Source organism: Neofelis nebulosa, chromosome 8, assembly GCF_028018385.1.
Source record: "Neofelis nebulosa isolate mNeoNeb1 chromosome 8, mNeoNeb1.pri, whole genome shotgun sequence".
NCBI classification, from domain to species: domain Eukaryota; kingdom Metazoa; phylum Chordata; class Mammalia; order Carnivora; family Felidae; genus Neofelis; species Neofelis nebulosa.
In genome coordinates this window covers 69,324,790-69,341,694 of record NC_080789.1, presented here as the reverse complement: position 1 = coordinate 69,341,694, position 16,905 = coordinate 69,324,790, and the positions used below count along the sequence as shown (strand labels likewise).

The 16,905-nt window shown below is 35.2% G+C and overlaps 1 protein-coding gene across 5 annotated transcripts in view; it reads left to right on the top strand.

Moving 5' to 3' along the window:
• The window catches only part of ARID2 (AT-rich interaction domain 2), a 180,709-nt gene that overhangs the window by 105,372 nt on the left and 58,432 nt on the right, over window positions 1-16,905 (top strand). For all 5 annotated transcript variants that reach the window (XR_009265756.1, XR_009265758.1, XR_009265757.1 and 2 more), the window contains exons 7-15: window positions 2,554-2,620; window positions 2,713-2,963; window positions 3,290-3,386; window positions 3,483-3,692; window positions 4,549-4,716; window positions 10,544-10,625; window positions 12,561-12,695; window positions 13,332-13,528; window positions 13,800-16,663. Coding sequence is in view for 2 of the 5 variants with exons in the window: in XM_058743032.1 (XP_058599015.1) it covers window positions 2,554-2,620; window positions 2,713-2,963; window positions 3,290-3,386; window positions 3,483-3,692; window positions 4,549-4,716; window positions 10,544-10,625; window positions 12,561-12,695; window positions 13,332-13,528; window positions 13,800-16,663 (4,071 nt within the window). In the remaining 3 variants the exon portion in view is untranslated. The remainder of the gene's footprint in view (window positions 1-2,553; window positions 2,621-2,712; window positions 2,964-3,289; window positions 3,387-3,482; window positions 3,693-4,548; window positions 4,717-10,543; window positions 10,626-12,560; window positions 12,696-13,331; window positions 13,529-13,799; window positions 16,664-16,905) is intronic.

Below are 16,905 nucleotides of genomic sequence, written 5' to 3'. Positions count from 1 at the left end.
ATGCTTTTTAATTGACATATGGATTGTGACATATTGATCCTTTAGAAGATTGTTTTAAGGCTTTGTTATGATTGAGAGAAATTAGTCTTTAGCACTAGTTTATCCTTATTCCTAAGGCATGGCTTTGTTTGGATTTTGACTGAATTAACAGGGTATTTAATGAGTTTTCTCTGTTTTGTGAATTGTCCAGTATAGCTCCTCAGTAGTTTTTCTCTACATTTTTATTTTTTTATTTTTTTATTTTTTTTTGGCCTGGTGTTTTGGAGTTAAGTCATAACATCAATCAATTCAAGGCAGTCCTGTGCAGAGTCATGGAGTTTTCTCTTCATTGCTCCTCTTTCTTGCAAATTGTTCTCAAATTCTAGTTCTATTGGCCTTGATCAGTTTCCTCAGCTTGCTGTGATCTCTTAGATTTATTGTCCCTTTGCTGTAGTCTAGAAAGAGTGTCCTGTAAAACTATGGAACAGTCATTGGACTCACTTCATTCGTTTTCCCTATTTCAGTGATTAGTTTTGCATTGCTGTGTTGTCCAATCTCTGAAAACAGTTGTTTTATACATAGTAGTTTTATGATAGGAAGAGGACTACTGAAGTACCAGTTACTCCATTATGGCCTGAACAAAAGTCTCTTGTAGACATTTTGTCTTAGATTTTAATTTTATGTGTATTTTTACCTCAGTAGACATTTTTTAAGTAATTCATTCATTATCTTGATTTAAACTACATCTACCTTTTCATTTATTTTTCTTTCATGCTGGTTTGTAGATGACAAGTTTTCTCAGTTTTCATTTGCCAATTTTCATTTTTGAAGGGCAATTTCACTGTATAAAGATTTTAGTTTGGCAGATCATTTCTTCCATCACTAAGAAAATGTCCCATTGTCTTCTGGCTTCCATTATCATCATCATCATCATCATCATCATCATTATTATTATTATTGTTAATTTTTTTTTTTACAAAGTCTGCTGTCATTTTAGTTGTCCTTTTCAAGATTATCTGTTCTTTTCTCTGTCTTTGCATTTTAAATTGGGTTTTGTTTTGGAGGGTTTGTATGTGTGTGTTTTAATTTTTTTTTTTAATGTTTATATATTTTTGAGAGAGAGAGAGAGAGAGAGTAAGCAGGGGAAGGGCAGAGAGAGAGGGAGACACAGAATCTGAAGCAGGCTTCAGGCTTCAAGCTGTCAGCACAGCCCGACATGGGGCTCCAACCCATGAACTGCAAGATCATGACCTGAGCCGGTCAGATACTTGACCAACTAAATCACCCAGGCGCCCCTGTTTTGTTTTGTGTTTGCTTTTCAGGTATTTTATTATTTTATTGTGATGTTCCTACACATCTTTATTTCTCTTTCTTCAGAGTTTGGAGTGCTTTTTAAATCTGTAGGTTAACATCTTTCAGTTGTTTTATAAAATTCTTTGCCTTGTCTCTTCAACTATTGTTTCTGCCCATTCTCTCTCATCTTCCTCAGGAACTCCAATTACCCTAATGTTAGAACCTTTCACTCTATGCCCTGTGTCTTGTATGCTTTTTTTTTTTTCATCCTTTTGTCTCTTTTTGCTGACAATTTGTTATTTTCTTCTGCACTCTCTTTTAGTTCACTAATTGCTTCTTGAGTCGTATATAATCATTTGTTAGATTGAGTTGTCTTTTCAGTTCTAGAAATTCTATTTAGCTTTTATATTTTTTTAATATTTATTCAATTTTTGAGAGAGAGAGACAGCATGAGTGGGGAAGGGGCATAGAGAGAGGGAGACAGATTCCCAAGCAGGCTCCACATTGTCAGCACAGAGCCTGACATGGGGCTCGAACTCAAGAACTGTGAGATCATGACCAGCGCCAAAATCAAAAGTCAAATGCTCAACCAACTGAGCCACTCAGGCACCCCAGTTCTTATAGTTTTCATTTATTTGCCAAATTTTTCGATCTCTTATCTCTTTGAATTTATTATCTGTGATCATCTAACATTCCATGTCTGATATCTTTGTTATTTGGATTTCCTATGGCCCTTTTTTCTTGTTTATTGAACATTGTTTTTGTTTTTGTTTTTTCTTCGTATGCCTAGTTCTTGTTTATTCTCAAACATTTTCTATCGTGAGTTTTTTGAGCAGTGGATCCTTTTGGTAGTGGACTTTTTCTCAGACTAGTGACTTTAAATGCAAAGGAATCTTCATTCCAAAAAAATAAAATAAATTATTTTGAAATATACATACTAGAATGCTTAAGAGATGAAAAGCAAATAGTCTGTGTGCTACTTTATTAGTTCAAAGGTAACAAGATAATAGGACCCTAAATTAGTACAAAAGTAACAAGATAATAGCACCATAACCCCAGGTTGAGAAACTCTAGTCTGAAATGATACCTTATTTATAACTACCTTAAACTTATAAAAAGTTAAGCATTTATGTCAAATAAATAAATATATAACATATAATATCTACATGAATTTTTTTCAAATAGAAATTTTATAGAGTTATAGTATGTGTGACTGTCTTTAAAGTAATAGAAGAGTTGTTTTCAAATGTCAGAATTAAGTATTATAATTTCTTATTACAGTTTTGGAAGGACATTGTTGATGATAATGAAGTACGTGACCTCATTTCTGACAGAAACAAGTCTCATGGTAAGTCAATAAGAAAAATTTTAAGTAACTTTGACTATCAATAATAATAAATGAAATATTAATTTAAGTAAAATGTGTATTTTCTATTACAGAAGGTACATCAGGAGAATGGATTTGGGAATCTTTATTTCATCCACCTCGAAAGCTGGGCATTAATGATATTGAAGGACAACGGGTACTTCAGATTGCAGTGATTTTGCGAAATCTTTCCTTTGAGGAGGGCAATGTTAAGCTCTTGGCAGCTAATCGTACCTGTCTTCGTTTCCTATTACTTTCTGCACATAGTCATTTTATTTCTCTAAGGCAATTAGGCCTTGACACATTAGGAAATATTGCAGCTGAGGTAAGCATGTGACAGTAACTTAAAATAGTTTTAATAGTTAGCAATGATATTTACTTTAAAATTTTAGTATATGGGATTATTATATTTGCTATACTTACAGAATATGAAAGGCCTACATACAGTTTTGCCTAAAGTGGTATGGTATCACACACTTTTTTAGAAAAAAGAAATATTTGAAATGATGCTCCAGATTTAGTGATGGCTATTCTCACAGTAACTACATTTTTTAAAAACATACGCAACACTGTTGTTAATTTTTATTAAATTTGAAGTTTACAACAGTGGAAGAAGCCTGCCTCAACAATAGTGTCCTTTCTTTTTTCCAGCTTCTGTTGGACCCTGTTGATTTCAAAACTACTCATCTGATGTTTCATACTGTTACTAAATGCCTAATGTCAAGGGATAGATTTTTAAAGATGAGGGGTAAGCGCTTACTTAATTTTCTCACTGTATAACACACACAAAATTTTTAGCATCTGTTAAAAAACAAATAAATGTTTGTGCATGTATGCTTTTCAGGCATGGAAATTTTGGGAAATCTTTGCAAAGCAGAAGATAATGGTGTTTTGATTTGTGAATATGTCGATCAGGACTCATACAGAGAGATCATTTGTCATCTCACTTTACCTGATGTGCTGCTTGTAATCTCAACACTCGAGGTGCTATATATGCTCACCGAAATGGGAGATGTCGCTTGCACAAAAATTGCAAAAGTAGAAAAGAGCATAGGTAAGACTAAACCAGAGAAACGTTTATTTTCCTTATTGAGGAAAAAAAATATTTAGTCTGGTACTGTGCTAAATCACAATTGATATTTAGGATGTACTGTTTATTTTGAGGGGTCATTACCCATTAGATACACTTGTTTGTGCTATTCTTTTTTGCCTGTTTAAGATTAGCGAGAAACTTCTGTCATATGGAGACCAGGGTGTATGTGGCTACCAATAATTCATGTCCCTTTCTGTATTTCTGTTACTACATATCAGATTTCAAACCAACAAAACTGCTGTCTCTGAAGAGCAGATCTTTCAGTTTTAAACAGTCAGCTGCTACTATTAAGCAACTGAAGCTGAGTGAAAAAGTTTCCTTGTGTTCCTAGAAGTTGCTGGTAGTGCTGCTATCCTTAAAATTAGTGAACTTAACACACCCTTAGTGGGTTGTCAGTTTTAAACATACTTATGAAAGTATATCATGTTAACATTTTACTCATTGATTAAAATGATTTCTGTCTTTGGTGTAAATACTAAAATCAGAGTTAATAGAGATTTGGCTTGCCAGTACTATTATTGAGAAATTTAAGATGTTACTTTCCATATCAGTGGTTCCTAAATCTGGCTACACATCAGAATCAGTTGGGAAATTGTTTAAAAACAAAGATGCCAAATCCCCATCCCAGAGATACTAAATCAGTCTTCAGAGATTGAACCTAACTATCTTTTTTAAAGATCCACAGATAATTCTGATGAACAATGATTTGTGGACTGGCATTTGAGAAACAGTTATTCTATACAGCATGTGTTTTTCAGCAATGTCATTGTTTGGTAATATTATTGATTAATAACTATTGGTTTTTAATTTATTTTAGACATGTTAGTGTGTCTGGTTTCTATGGATATTCAGATGTTTGGCCCTGATGCACTAGCTGCAGTAAAACTCGTCGAACATCCAAGTTCCAGTCATCAAGTTTTATCTGAAATTAGGCCACAAGCTGTAGAGCAAGTCCAAACCCAGACCCATGTAGCATCCAACCCAGGTTAGTGTTTTTACATAATGTTTTTTCAGTATGGTTAATGGTGTGAAAGTTTTAATACTAAGGATAAATTTAAATATGCAGTACAGGAAACTGATATTGTATAGTGGAATAGGCTAAAGCAGAACTTGAGTGTGAGCTTTAATTTCTTAGATACTATACATTCCAGGAGCAGTAGGACCAATGTAAGTCAGAGGAAGAATAGTATAATAGAGTTTCAAAAAAACATTTATAGAGGAGTGTGAGGGATTAGATATTTACAACTGTGGGAACAAGATGAAGTGCCCCGATGGACTTATTTGTGATTTTGTTCATTGGAAATTGATACACCAAGAATGACCTTATAATTATAATTCTCCTAGGTGATCATACTAATACATAAGTATAATATATCCTAATAACTTTCAGTTTTGGACCAGAAACCATAGAATCAGAGTCTTGGATTAGACACATGTGCATTTGTACACATGACGCATATATGGACATGTATACCTGCACTTGTGCACCCTTCCTCGGGGCCCTTGGGTCAGTTCTGTTTAACTCAAATGTCTTTAGTTGGAATTCATACCTGTCAAATAATGATCATTCTCTTCAGTCCTTGGACTTCTTTCTCCTATCTCAATATGAGTCAGCATTTTTATATTTTAGCACTCTCAGCTTTTTGGGGAGTGCTTTTTTCAACTTCATTTGTCTTAAAACAATCCATCTTTCACCTCATCTGCTCTTTCCACCTCCTACCATTCCCAAGACATTTTTCTTTCCTTGTATTTTTTAATATAGGGTATTCTTTTCCTCAGTTGATCGTATTCTCACTTTGCAATTAATATGGAAATCATGTGGCATGGGTTTCTTCAGCTTCTTACCCCTTCACTTACAAACTTATTAGCGTCTGAATTCATGTTCCTTCAACTTCCCTTTGTCTTCAGAGATGTCAGCTTCTTCTGAATCTGTGCTCTGAGTATCCATCTATCTCCTCATTCATGTATCTTAAACCTCTTTATCTTTCACCTGCTTCTTCCTTTCAGCCTAGAAATACATTTAGCTCATTTTCAACTTCCCTCACAACCTTACAGCAAAAATCTCATTATTTTTTATCTTTAACTACCACATCCATTTATTCACCAAATCTTATTGAATCTTTCTAAATACCCTGGCATCTTCAACTGCCAGTGCTTATGGCCCAGTTCAGACTTTCATCACATCTCTCCAGCTCCTTGTTCTGCTCTCATTTAATCATGGTCCCAGTCTCTCCTCTTCTCTAACTTATAGAATCACAATTATATACTCTATTCACACAAAGTATGTAATACATATCACATACTTTATTGACTTCCACTGCATCCTTCTAAAGTATATGGTAGAGTTGTATCATATGTGCATTTAACTTACTTGATATCAACTAACAGAATTGGGCAAATTATAAAGCATGAAAACAGTAGGTAATTTTGACTACTAATCTAGTTAGTACCTTTCACCCACAGACAATAGATGTTAAATAGCCAATGCATGTTGGAGAATCAGTGGTCAAATATTAATAGTTTCTCAACCTTAACAAAGAAATGAAACAGTTCATTTTGCCAGTTACGTGTATGGTGGGAGTATGTTCTTATCCTTAAAGAAGAAACTAGAGATTAAATTAATTGAGGGCCATAGAGAAACTATGTCCAACAAAGAAAGGAATTAATAAATTATCATTGATAACCTGAAATATAATGGTCCATTTGAAGAATATTTAAGGGTAGTTTTGATGAAGGCTACTGTTTTTTGCCTTGTCATTGACCCACTAGTGACCTTAACAAATGAAGCCACCTCCTAAACTAAGATTTGGTCCTCATTTAGCGAACGGACGAAATTAAATGATGAGCATTTGTGATATGTGTGTGTATATACACACATACACATATATATATATATAGTAATTCATTGACAGAGGTGGGAATAAGCCTGTAAAGACAACCTAAAAGAGTTCATCTTTGAGCTGATGAGCATTTTACTTTATTACTAGCTCATCATGAATGACAACTTTTAATTGTTTTATTAGGTATCATTCATAGTGTGCCCCCCCCCATTGTTTGTTTACTACTGCTTTCTTATGGAATGGTCCTCTTCAAACTTTTTGCTCACTTTTCCTCATCACTATGAATACTTATATATAACCTTTCACCCACTTTTAATTTGAAATCTAAATTTCTTCATTATAACTTAAATAGTTGTAAATAAAATTTTTTGTGTATATTAAATTGACATTTTAAAAGTTAAAATACTTTTTGTATCCAGTATCATCTTGATACTTACCAACATCCATTTAAAAAAATATATAAACTCTTCATATTGGAAATTTTATATACCCTCTTTCTCCTTGAACTCATATCAGTACTTCTCAGCTCTAAATGTAGACATTTTAGTTTAAATTCTTCAATTTCCTGGTGCTCTATGAAGTTTTAAGTGTTTAAAATTTTATCATTACGAGTTTTAGAAATCAACAGTATGTGAAACAGTACATGACAAAGTAGCTATTGGAAGTTCATCTCTTAATGAGGTGGATGAGACTTTTTTCCCTACTTCTCTGTAAAGTGTTAACTCCAATGTGTGCCAGAATGAATATTTTTTATTGCTTGAGTGAAACTGGGTTCAACATTAATTCTATCTCTGTTTTTCCTTTTTATAGATTTAATTTGAAAATCTAGTTCACATCAGTAAATAGCTAAGTTAGAACTTAGTAATCCTTTGGCCTTCAGAATTATCCAAAATTATTAAGATTATATTTAATGATCTTCTGACGTGAGTTCTTTGATTTTGTTGAAATCAAAGTAACAACATATGACTCAGAAAAGAATTTGATGCCCAGTCAGTACATTTGCTTTTAAGCTTATTGAAAATATATTAAAAAGATATTAATAAGATATGACTAGAAGTTATACTCACTGACTGTTTTGCTTAGATACACCTTATTTAACCTGATACATTCAAGAAGTATCAGCACACCAGTTCTCAAACTTCAGGGTGCATTAGAATCACCTGGTGGGCCTACACACTGACTTCTAGGCTCCATACCCTGAATTTCTGATTCAGGTGGACCTGAGAATTTTAATGTCTAACAAGTTCCCATGAGATGTTGATGCTACAGGTCAGGGAACTATGCTTTGAGGACCACTGGGTTAGGAACTGGATATATTGTTCGAGACCAATATAGTTTTTCGATAAGGTGCTTTTATCATGTGCTTTGAGTAGTTTTGTGTTAAAACCTTGGAACTGCAGATTTACCTCATTCAGTTATAGAAAATGTCTGCCACATAACCTAACTAATAGGCTTTATTATCAAAAGGATCTTGCTTAATCAACCTCATTTTCCATTATTTTGATAAAGTCCAACTTTATTTTTCAACCCAAGAAAGTGTGGTTAATAGGTGTTCCCATGACATGCTCCTTACTTTGTAATTCTAACATAGTTAAGCCATGACTTTGTCATCTGAATGAAATAAGATGACGCCACCTTCAGTATTCCTTTAAAAAATTTATCTATGCTTTACTTATACAAGATTCGACCTGAAAAGTAATACCCTTTTTGACAGTAGTTGAAGGATAGAGGAGGGAAGGACATTAAACAAAAATTGTCTTCACTCTGTATTTGAATTCAGAACACACCAAAGCACCAAAATACTCAATATCTAATGCCCAACATTGCTCCTAAATATAATATGTAAAGCATAATAAAATATAGACAGAAAGCCCTACCATAATACCTTGGTTAAAAGAAGCTTTGTGGTTTGTAATAATTCTGATTCTCCCTTTGGGGCCCTAGAGGTTTTTGTATCATTCGTCATCATTGTTATCATCATAATCATCATAGCTAACATTTATATAGTGAAAATGTGCCTGGCATTGTTTTAAGTGGCTTCTATATAAACTCCTCTAATCCTCATAATGACCTATGAGGTCAGTGTTACTTTTCCACATTTTATGGACAGAGAGGTTAATTAACTTGCCCACGGTTACACAGCTAGTGAGTGCTGGAACTCTAGAGCTAGCCACTCTGGCTCCAGAGCCATGTATTTAACCATAACTTGCATTGCTCTAAAGGATGGATGAGATGTAAGACTTTCTGTTCCAAAATGGGAGAAGGGCAGTTTTAAAAAGGAATATATACAAAAGTTGAGTATCTGGAAATTGATAATTTCAACATCATTTCTAATGTTTCACTCAACTAGTTGTTAATTGATTCAGGTGATTTCAGTCTGAGTAGGGTACGTAGTACAATCATAGTACAACTGATGAAGAAAAAGGAGGAAGATTTCCATATAGGTACAGGCCCTAGAAGGCTATTTTCTGTCACTGTGTCATCAAGTTAGGAGAAGAAAAGATAAGCTGGGCTTGCACTAGGAAAATAGTTTGGGTTCTAATTATTTTGTTCTGTTAAGAAACAGCATGTCACAGTATGGTATCTGAAACATGACAGACCTGGATTCAAATCGGGTACCCCTAAAAGAAGGCTTTCCAGCTATACACAGTTCTGCCATTTCTGTCATGTGTTCTTTTGTAAACTTCATCTCTGAGCTTTATTTTTTCATTAGCAAAATGAGGGTAATTAAATTTAGGCCTACAAATAAGATAAAAAGAAACAATGTTTTGTAAATGTAAATGGCTTAATACAGAGTAAATGTTCATTAAGTGGCTGCTATTAGCTCTTATCCCAGTGAAAGCTTGGGGGTTCATCAAACAAGTCAAGGATTGCTTTAGATCATTCACAGATTTGACTGTGCTCTGGAGCTCCTTTGGTTCTAATAATTTAGAAATACACTTGTTCTGTTTGAGGATCCTGAGTTTTGCTAAAATGTTATTTGAAAAATAGTGGGTACATTTTATAAGTTTAAAAACTATTTGAAGCAGTATAATTTTTAATTTTATAAATAAAGACTCGTATTTATAACCTATTATCATATGACTAAGTTTATGTTATATTTTTCATGTTTTCATTAGTTCCTTTATATATAATACAGCAGAAAAGAAAACATTTTTCTACAGATCTACTCAACTTGTTAGAAAATAATAGATTATTTAACATATTCATTGGATTTGAATTGTTTTAAAATATATCATAAGTAAAATCTCAGAAATTGTTATGCGTCTTAAGATGAACAGCTAGTACTCTTTCACACAACCATCTTGCCTCTCCTCGGACAATAGGTATATTTTAAAACTATTATTACAGTAGATTTTTTTTCTTCAGAAAAATAATCTTAGGAAAATCCTTCTTGAATGTAGGACTTTAAATTAGTTCACCTTTTTGTTCACCTTTTCCCAGATGTGTTATATATGCCACTTAGAGAGTTAATGTTAATCTTTTAGATTCAGAAGTGAAGTTATGATTTCTGATGCTATCTGCTTCTGTAACTAAACTGATTCTTATTTACTGATGTGTTGAGCTGTGTGACCTTGGGCTAGTTATTTTAATCACTTTGAGTGAGTCTCCGTTTCCCTATCTATACCCACCGCACAGAAGAATTAAAATAATATATGTAAGGTATTTAACTCAGTGTCTGACCCATGGGAAAAACAGAGTTGATATTGACCATATAATCCATAGTATTATTATTGGAATGATTGCAAGATTTAAAAAAGAGTTCATATAAAGCATCTAAAACGGTGCCTGGTATAATATGTGCTCCATTATAAGTTTCTTTCTCAAATTTGTATATTTTCATTATGTTTATACACCTTTTTTAAAAGGTATTCATTGTAAATATTGTTTCAGTGTCCATGAACTGAACATGGCATATAGTAACTAAGTAAGTTTCTAAAAATGATGTAGCTAATGTATTTTTTTCTTTAGCTTCCAGAGCAGTTGTAGCACAGCATGTTGCTCCACCTCCAGGAATAGTGGAAATAGATAGTGAGAAGTTTGCTTGTCAGTGGTAAGTGGTTTATTTCTATTAAGGCTTTATCCTTGGGAAGAATAAAGCAAAAGGGTAAAGGAAATGTATTTCAACAGTCATCCAGAATGTTTTATTCTGTATTGCTTTTTAGTCAGAGTAGAATATCATTTATACAAAGAAAGGATAATGTAAAACCATTTCACCTGCATTTTAGAAGAGTTTAAAAGAAAAATATTCATCATAATCTTCAGAATTAAAATAGTCTTTGACTAGAATTTCATTAAATTACACCACTTCTTTTCAGAGTAAAATTTGTGTTAAAATGTTACCCTTTGACTTTGTAGAAAATAAGATTTGTCAGATTATAAAATCTGTTTTTCTTAAATCAGTATTTTATTAAAACTGACCAGGACTGTCTTTAAGAAAATAAAACCAGATTTTGTTGTTAAATGTCCCTTCTTTTTCATCACAAGCAATACTTCTTGTTCACTGATAGTTTTTCTTTTTTGGGAATAGTAAGGGGAAACTAATCAAATGATAGAAGAGCCAGTGAGTTTACATAGAAATAAGCAACTTGAAAATAATATTTTATGGAGAAGACTGAATAGTCCTATGTCAGCCACTTTCTGAAAAAATAAATGGAGACTTGGTTAGATTTCATTTTGTCATGGATAATAGCTTCCACATAGTTTATGAATTTCAACTTAAACTCTTTATAAGATTAACAGACTGAATGTAAAAGATCACTTTCTGATGATGTATTACTTTAAAATTTTTCTTTCTTTGATCCCTTTTCTCCCATTCTCGAACATTGTTTGTCTCCCATTCCATGCTCCTGTCATTCTGTGTTCCATATTTTTGGTGCTTTCGTACCTTTGTTCCTGTGGCAGTTTTCTCTAGACTTTTCCACTTTGCTCAAATAAGGTGTATAGTTTTAAATATCTCTAATTTTTTGCTTATTCCTCACCTTCTGTATTTTTACACCTTATACTTGATGAATCTCTTCCAATAATACTTGGAAATGTTTGTCTTCTACGCTGAAACCAAAAAAAGTTTTTTGTATCTAGTCCTTTTGAAAATTCAGTACTCAAAGAATTATGAAAGTTGGAAAAAGTATGTGCCACATCCATTGCACAATGTGTGTATATTAGGCATCAATTTGACCTTAAAAATCTCATTTGCATATTTCTGCCAGTTCTAGTGGAGAAGGAGAGAATCATTTTAAAGTTATCTTATAATAAGTATTGAGTCCGTTTATATAAACAGCTATACATTGGTCTGTTGTGTATATAGTAAATCCTAGAAAAGAATCCTGTGAAGATAATTTGGCCTCCAATCCTAACTTCTGTATGGATGGAAGTCACTGTATGAAAAAGACAAACTGAAGTTTGAATTACTTTGTAATGGATTAGGAATAAAAGTCTCTGAAATGGGGGAATGGGAGTGTGCAGCATGGAAGAAGTATCATTGTTTAAGGAGTAGTTGGAAGCTTGGGTAAGTTTTTCTCAAGGAATTTGATCCAAGAAGCAACACACGTTTAATTTTAGCTCAGTTTTTCCTCCATTTTCCACATCTCTGATGGAAATAGCTCATTATTGGGATTTTCTGTTATATTTTACTTATTGCAAGACAGGAAATTGAGTAGATAGTCATTGAATAATACTTACTTGTTGTAGAGTGAGTATTTGTTGCCAACAGACCAACCCTGTTCTCACTGGGATGTGAGCACAGTTTTTATATTTGTTGTTCATGATTTTTTATACTAAAATAAATATGATTACATGGTTAATCTCTATTTGGTTTCATCAATCTAAAACCTAACGTGCATTTTTTGCTAATAACATGAGAGAAATTTGATTAACAGGCATAAATATTATTTAATAATACATTGCCTTCAGATGGTTTTGCTATATTTAAATATGAACTCTTCTATAATCTACTATGCATAATGCCATTTATTTTTCTCCTTTTTAGGCTAAATGCTCATTTTGAAGTAAATCCAGATTGTTCTGTCTCTCGAGCAGAAATGTATTCTGAGTACCTCTCAACGTGCAGTAAATTAGCTCGTGGTGGAATCCTAACTTCAACTGGATTTTATAAATGTCTTAGGTAGGATGCATAGTTGTTAACTTCAAACAAAGTTAATGTATATCACTTAGAACACCTCTTGCTCTTTAGACAAAATAACTATCCAGTTTTAAATATTTCTACTACTTGAAATATTAGCTAGGTTGTAGTAAGGGTGAAAATTTAAATACAAGGAAATTTTGGAAATCAAACCTGGTGTTTGTATTTGAACATTAGAAGGCTTATCAAAGAAAGAAGAGAGAAACTTTTTTCTACCTACTTTTATATGTTAGAGACATGACTTTTGCCCTTTGTAGTCTTGAATAATAGTCTATAGCTAATACCCTTGTCATCAGATATCAAGGCTTTTTGATATTTTGCAAAGTTCATAAAATAGACACTGATTGCCTAGATGCAGCTTTTTTGTTAATTATGTATGCAATAGAATTATTTAAAACCCCCACAGTGTTAATAAATAATGATTTTAAAAATTGGAGAATTGATCTTTTATGTTTTTTCTTTGCTCCCTACCCTTATAGAATCTATAACTATATGAATCATACTGGTTCATAATGAGTAGCAGCAAATGTCCTGCTGCTGTTATGTAAACACTGTTAGAAGTCAGTGTTTTTTGCTCGTGTGCTAGTTAACAAAACTAAGCATGTATGTACTTTACAGAACGGTCTTTCCAAATCATACAGTGAAGAGAGTGGAGGATTCCAGCAGCAATGGGCAGGCACATATTCATGTGGTCGGAGTAAAACGGAGGGCTATACCACTTCCCATTCAGATGTACTATCAGCAGCAACCAGTCTCTACTCCTGTTGTTCGTGTTGATTCTGTTCCTGATGTATCTCCAAGTCCTTCACCTGCAGGTATTAATTTTTGAGTTTTAAGTATTACTAACTTAATAAGTAAAAAAATGAAAAAGGGTATTATATAAATTTAAAAGGTATAATTTTTCCTTGTTTTTCCAGTAGCATTTTCTTGCTTATTCTATTACTTATTATCATATTCGTGTGATGCAAAGTAGTTAGATGTTAATTTACTAAAACTATTTTTTTTCTTGTATTAAGTAAAATAATGCCTACCTGCAGCTTTCAGTCATTTCATTACAAATTTTGGCTTTTCCCTCCTATTTTTCAGGAATCCCTCATGGACCACAAACTGTAGGAAACCATTTTCAGAGGACTTCTGTTACCAACCAATCTTCAAATTTGACTGCAACACAAATGTCTTTTCCAGTACAAGGTGTTCATACTGTGGCACAGACTGTTTCAAGAATTCCACCAAATCCTACAGTTCATACCCACCAGCAGCAAAATGCTCCAGTGACTGTCATTCAAAATAAAGCTCCAATTCCTTGTGAAGTTGTTAAGGCTACAGTAATTCAGAATTCTCTACCCCAGACAGCAGTTCCTGTTAGTATTGCTGTGGGTGGAGGAGCTGCTCAGAGTTCTGTGGTTCAGAATCATAGTACAGGACCACAACCCGTTACAGTTGTAAATTCCCAGACATTGCTTCATCATCCATCTGTAATTCCACAACAGTCTCCATTACACACAGTGGTACCAGGACAGATACCTTCCGGCACTCCTGTTACAGTAATTCAACAAGCCGTCCCACAGAGTCATATATTTGGCAGAGTACAGAACATACCAGCATGTACTTCTACAGTTTCACAGGGTCAACCGTTAATCACCACATCACCCCAGCCTGTGCAAACTTCATCTCAACAATCATCAGCTGGTAGCCAGCCACAAGACACCGTTATCATAGCACCTTCACAGTACGTAACAACTTCTGCATCCAATATTGTCTCAGCAACGTCCGTACAGAATTTTCAGGTAGCTACAGGACAGATGGTTACCATTGCTGGTGTCCCAAGTCCACAACCCTCAAGAGTAGGGTTTCAGAACATTGCACCAAAACCTCTCCCTTCTCAGCAAGTTTCATCAACAGTGGTACAACAGCCCATTCAACAACCACAGCAGCCAACCCAACAAAGCGTAGTGATTGTAAGCCAGCCGGCTCAACAAGGTCAAACTTATGCACCAGCCATTCACCAAATTGTTCTTGCTAATCCAGCAGCTCTTCCAACTGGTCAGACAGTTCAGCTAACTGGGCAACCAAACATAACTCCATCTTCCTCACCATCACCTGTCCCAGCTACTAATAACCAAGTCCCAACTGCCATGTCATCTTCTTCCGCCCCTCAGTCACAAGGACCACCTCCTACCGTCAGTCAGATGCTGTCTGTGAAGAGGCAGCAGCAGCAGCAGCATTCACCAGCGCCCTCACCACAACAGGTACAAGTACAGGTTCAGCAGCCACAACAAGTACAGATGCAAGTTCAGCCACAGCAGACAAACGCAGGCGTTGGTCAGCCTGCTTCTGGTGAGTCAAGTCTGATAAAACAGTTGCTGCTTCCAAAGCGTGGTCCTTCAACACCAGGTGGTAAGCTAATTCTCCCAGCTCCACAGATTCCTCCCCCTAATAATGCTAGAGCTCCTAGCCCTCAGGTGGTATACCAGGTGGCCAATAACCAAGCAGCAGGTTTTGGAGTGCAGGGGCAAACTTCAGCTCAGCAGCTATTGGTTGGGCAGCAAAATGTTCAGTTGGTCCAAAGTGCAATGCCACCTGCAGGGGGAGTGCAAACTGTGCCCATCTCGAACTTACAAATATTGCCAGGCCCACTGATCTCAAATAGCCCAGCAACCATTTTCCAAGGGACTTCTGGCAACCAGGTAACCATAACAGTTGTGCCAAATACAAGTTTTGCAACTGCAACTGTGAGTCAGGGAAATGCAACTCAGCTCATTGCTCCAGCAGGAATTACTATGAGTGGGACGCAAGCAGGAGTTGGACTTCAGGTGCAAACGCTTCCAGCCACTCAGACATCTCCAGCTGGACAATCATCCTGTACTACTGCTACTCCCCCGTTCAAAGGTGATAAGATAATTTGCCAAAAGGAGGAGGAAGCAAAAGAAGCAACAGGTTTACATGTTCATGAACGTAAGATTGAAGTCATGGAGAACCCGTCCTGCCGACGAGGAACCACAAACACCAGCAATGGGGATACAAAGGAAAATGAAATGCAGGTGGGAAGTCTTTTAAATGGGAGAAAGTACAGTGACCCAAGTCTACCTCCTTCAAACTCAGGGAAAATTCAAAGTGAGGCTAATCAGTGCTCACTAATCAGTAATGGGCCATCGTTAGAATTAGGTGAGAATGGAACGTCCGGAAAACAGAACTCAGAACAAATCGACATGCAGGATATCAAAAGTGATTTGAAAAAACCTCTGGTTAATGGAATCTGTGATTTTGATAAAGGAGATGGTTCTCATTTAAGCAAAAACATTCCAAATCACAAAACTTCCAATCACGTAGGAAATGGCGAGATATCTCCAATGGAACCACAAGGGACTTTAGATGCCACTCAGCAAGATACTGCCAAAGGTGATCAACTAGAAAGAATTTCTAATGGACCTATATTAACTTTGGGTGGTTCACCATCTGTGAGCAGTATACAGGAGGCTCCAAATGTGGCGACACAGCAGTTTAGTGGTACTGATTTGCCTAATGGACCTCTAGCTTCAAGTTTGAATTCAGATGTGCCTCAGCAACGCCCAAGTGTAGTTGTCTCACCACATTCTACAACCTCTGTTATACAGGGGCATCAAGTCGTAGCAGTTCCCCACTCAGGATCAAGAGTGTCCCATTCTCCTGCCCTGTCATCTGACGTTCGGTCTACAAATGGCACAGCAGAATGCAAAACTGTAAAGAGGCCAGCAGAGGATAATGATAGGGAAACAGTCACAGGAATTCCAAATAAAGTAGGAGTTAGAATTGTTACAATCAGTGACCCCAACAATGCTGGCTGCAGTGCAACAATGGTTGCCGTGCCAGCAGGAGCAGATCCAAGCACTGTAGCGAAAGTAGCAATAGAAAGTGCTGTTCAGCAAAAGCAACAGCATCCACCAACATACGTACAGAATGTGGTCCCACAGGTAAGTCGTTCTGCTATCATATTGCACTTAGAAATTTCTGATTTGTAAATAGGATTTTAGGGAAAAATGCACTGTTGTTCCATGCCTCATCTTGAAAAGGTAATTGTGTCTGCTCACTAATGTACTCAGGTTCTCGTGCTCTTATTTTTTGGTGTTTTTTGGTATTATACAGTTTTCAATTGTTAACTTTAGCACGTGGTTTGAAGTCTTTTCAATTTTGTTATAGACCCAAATTAGTAATT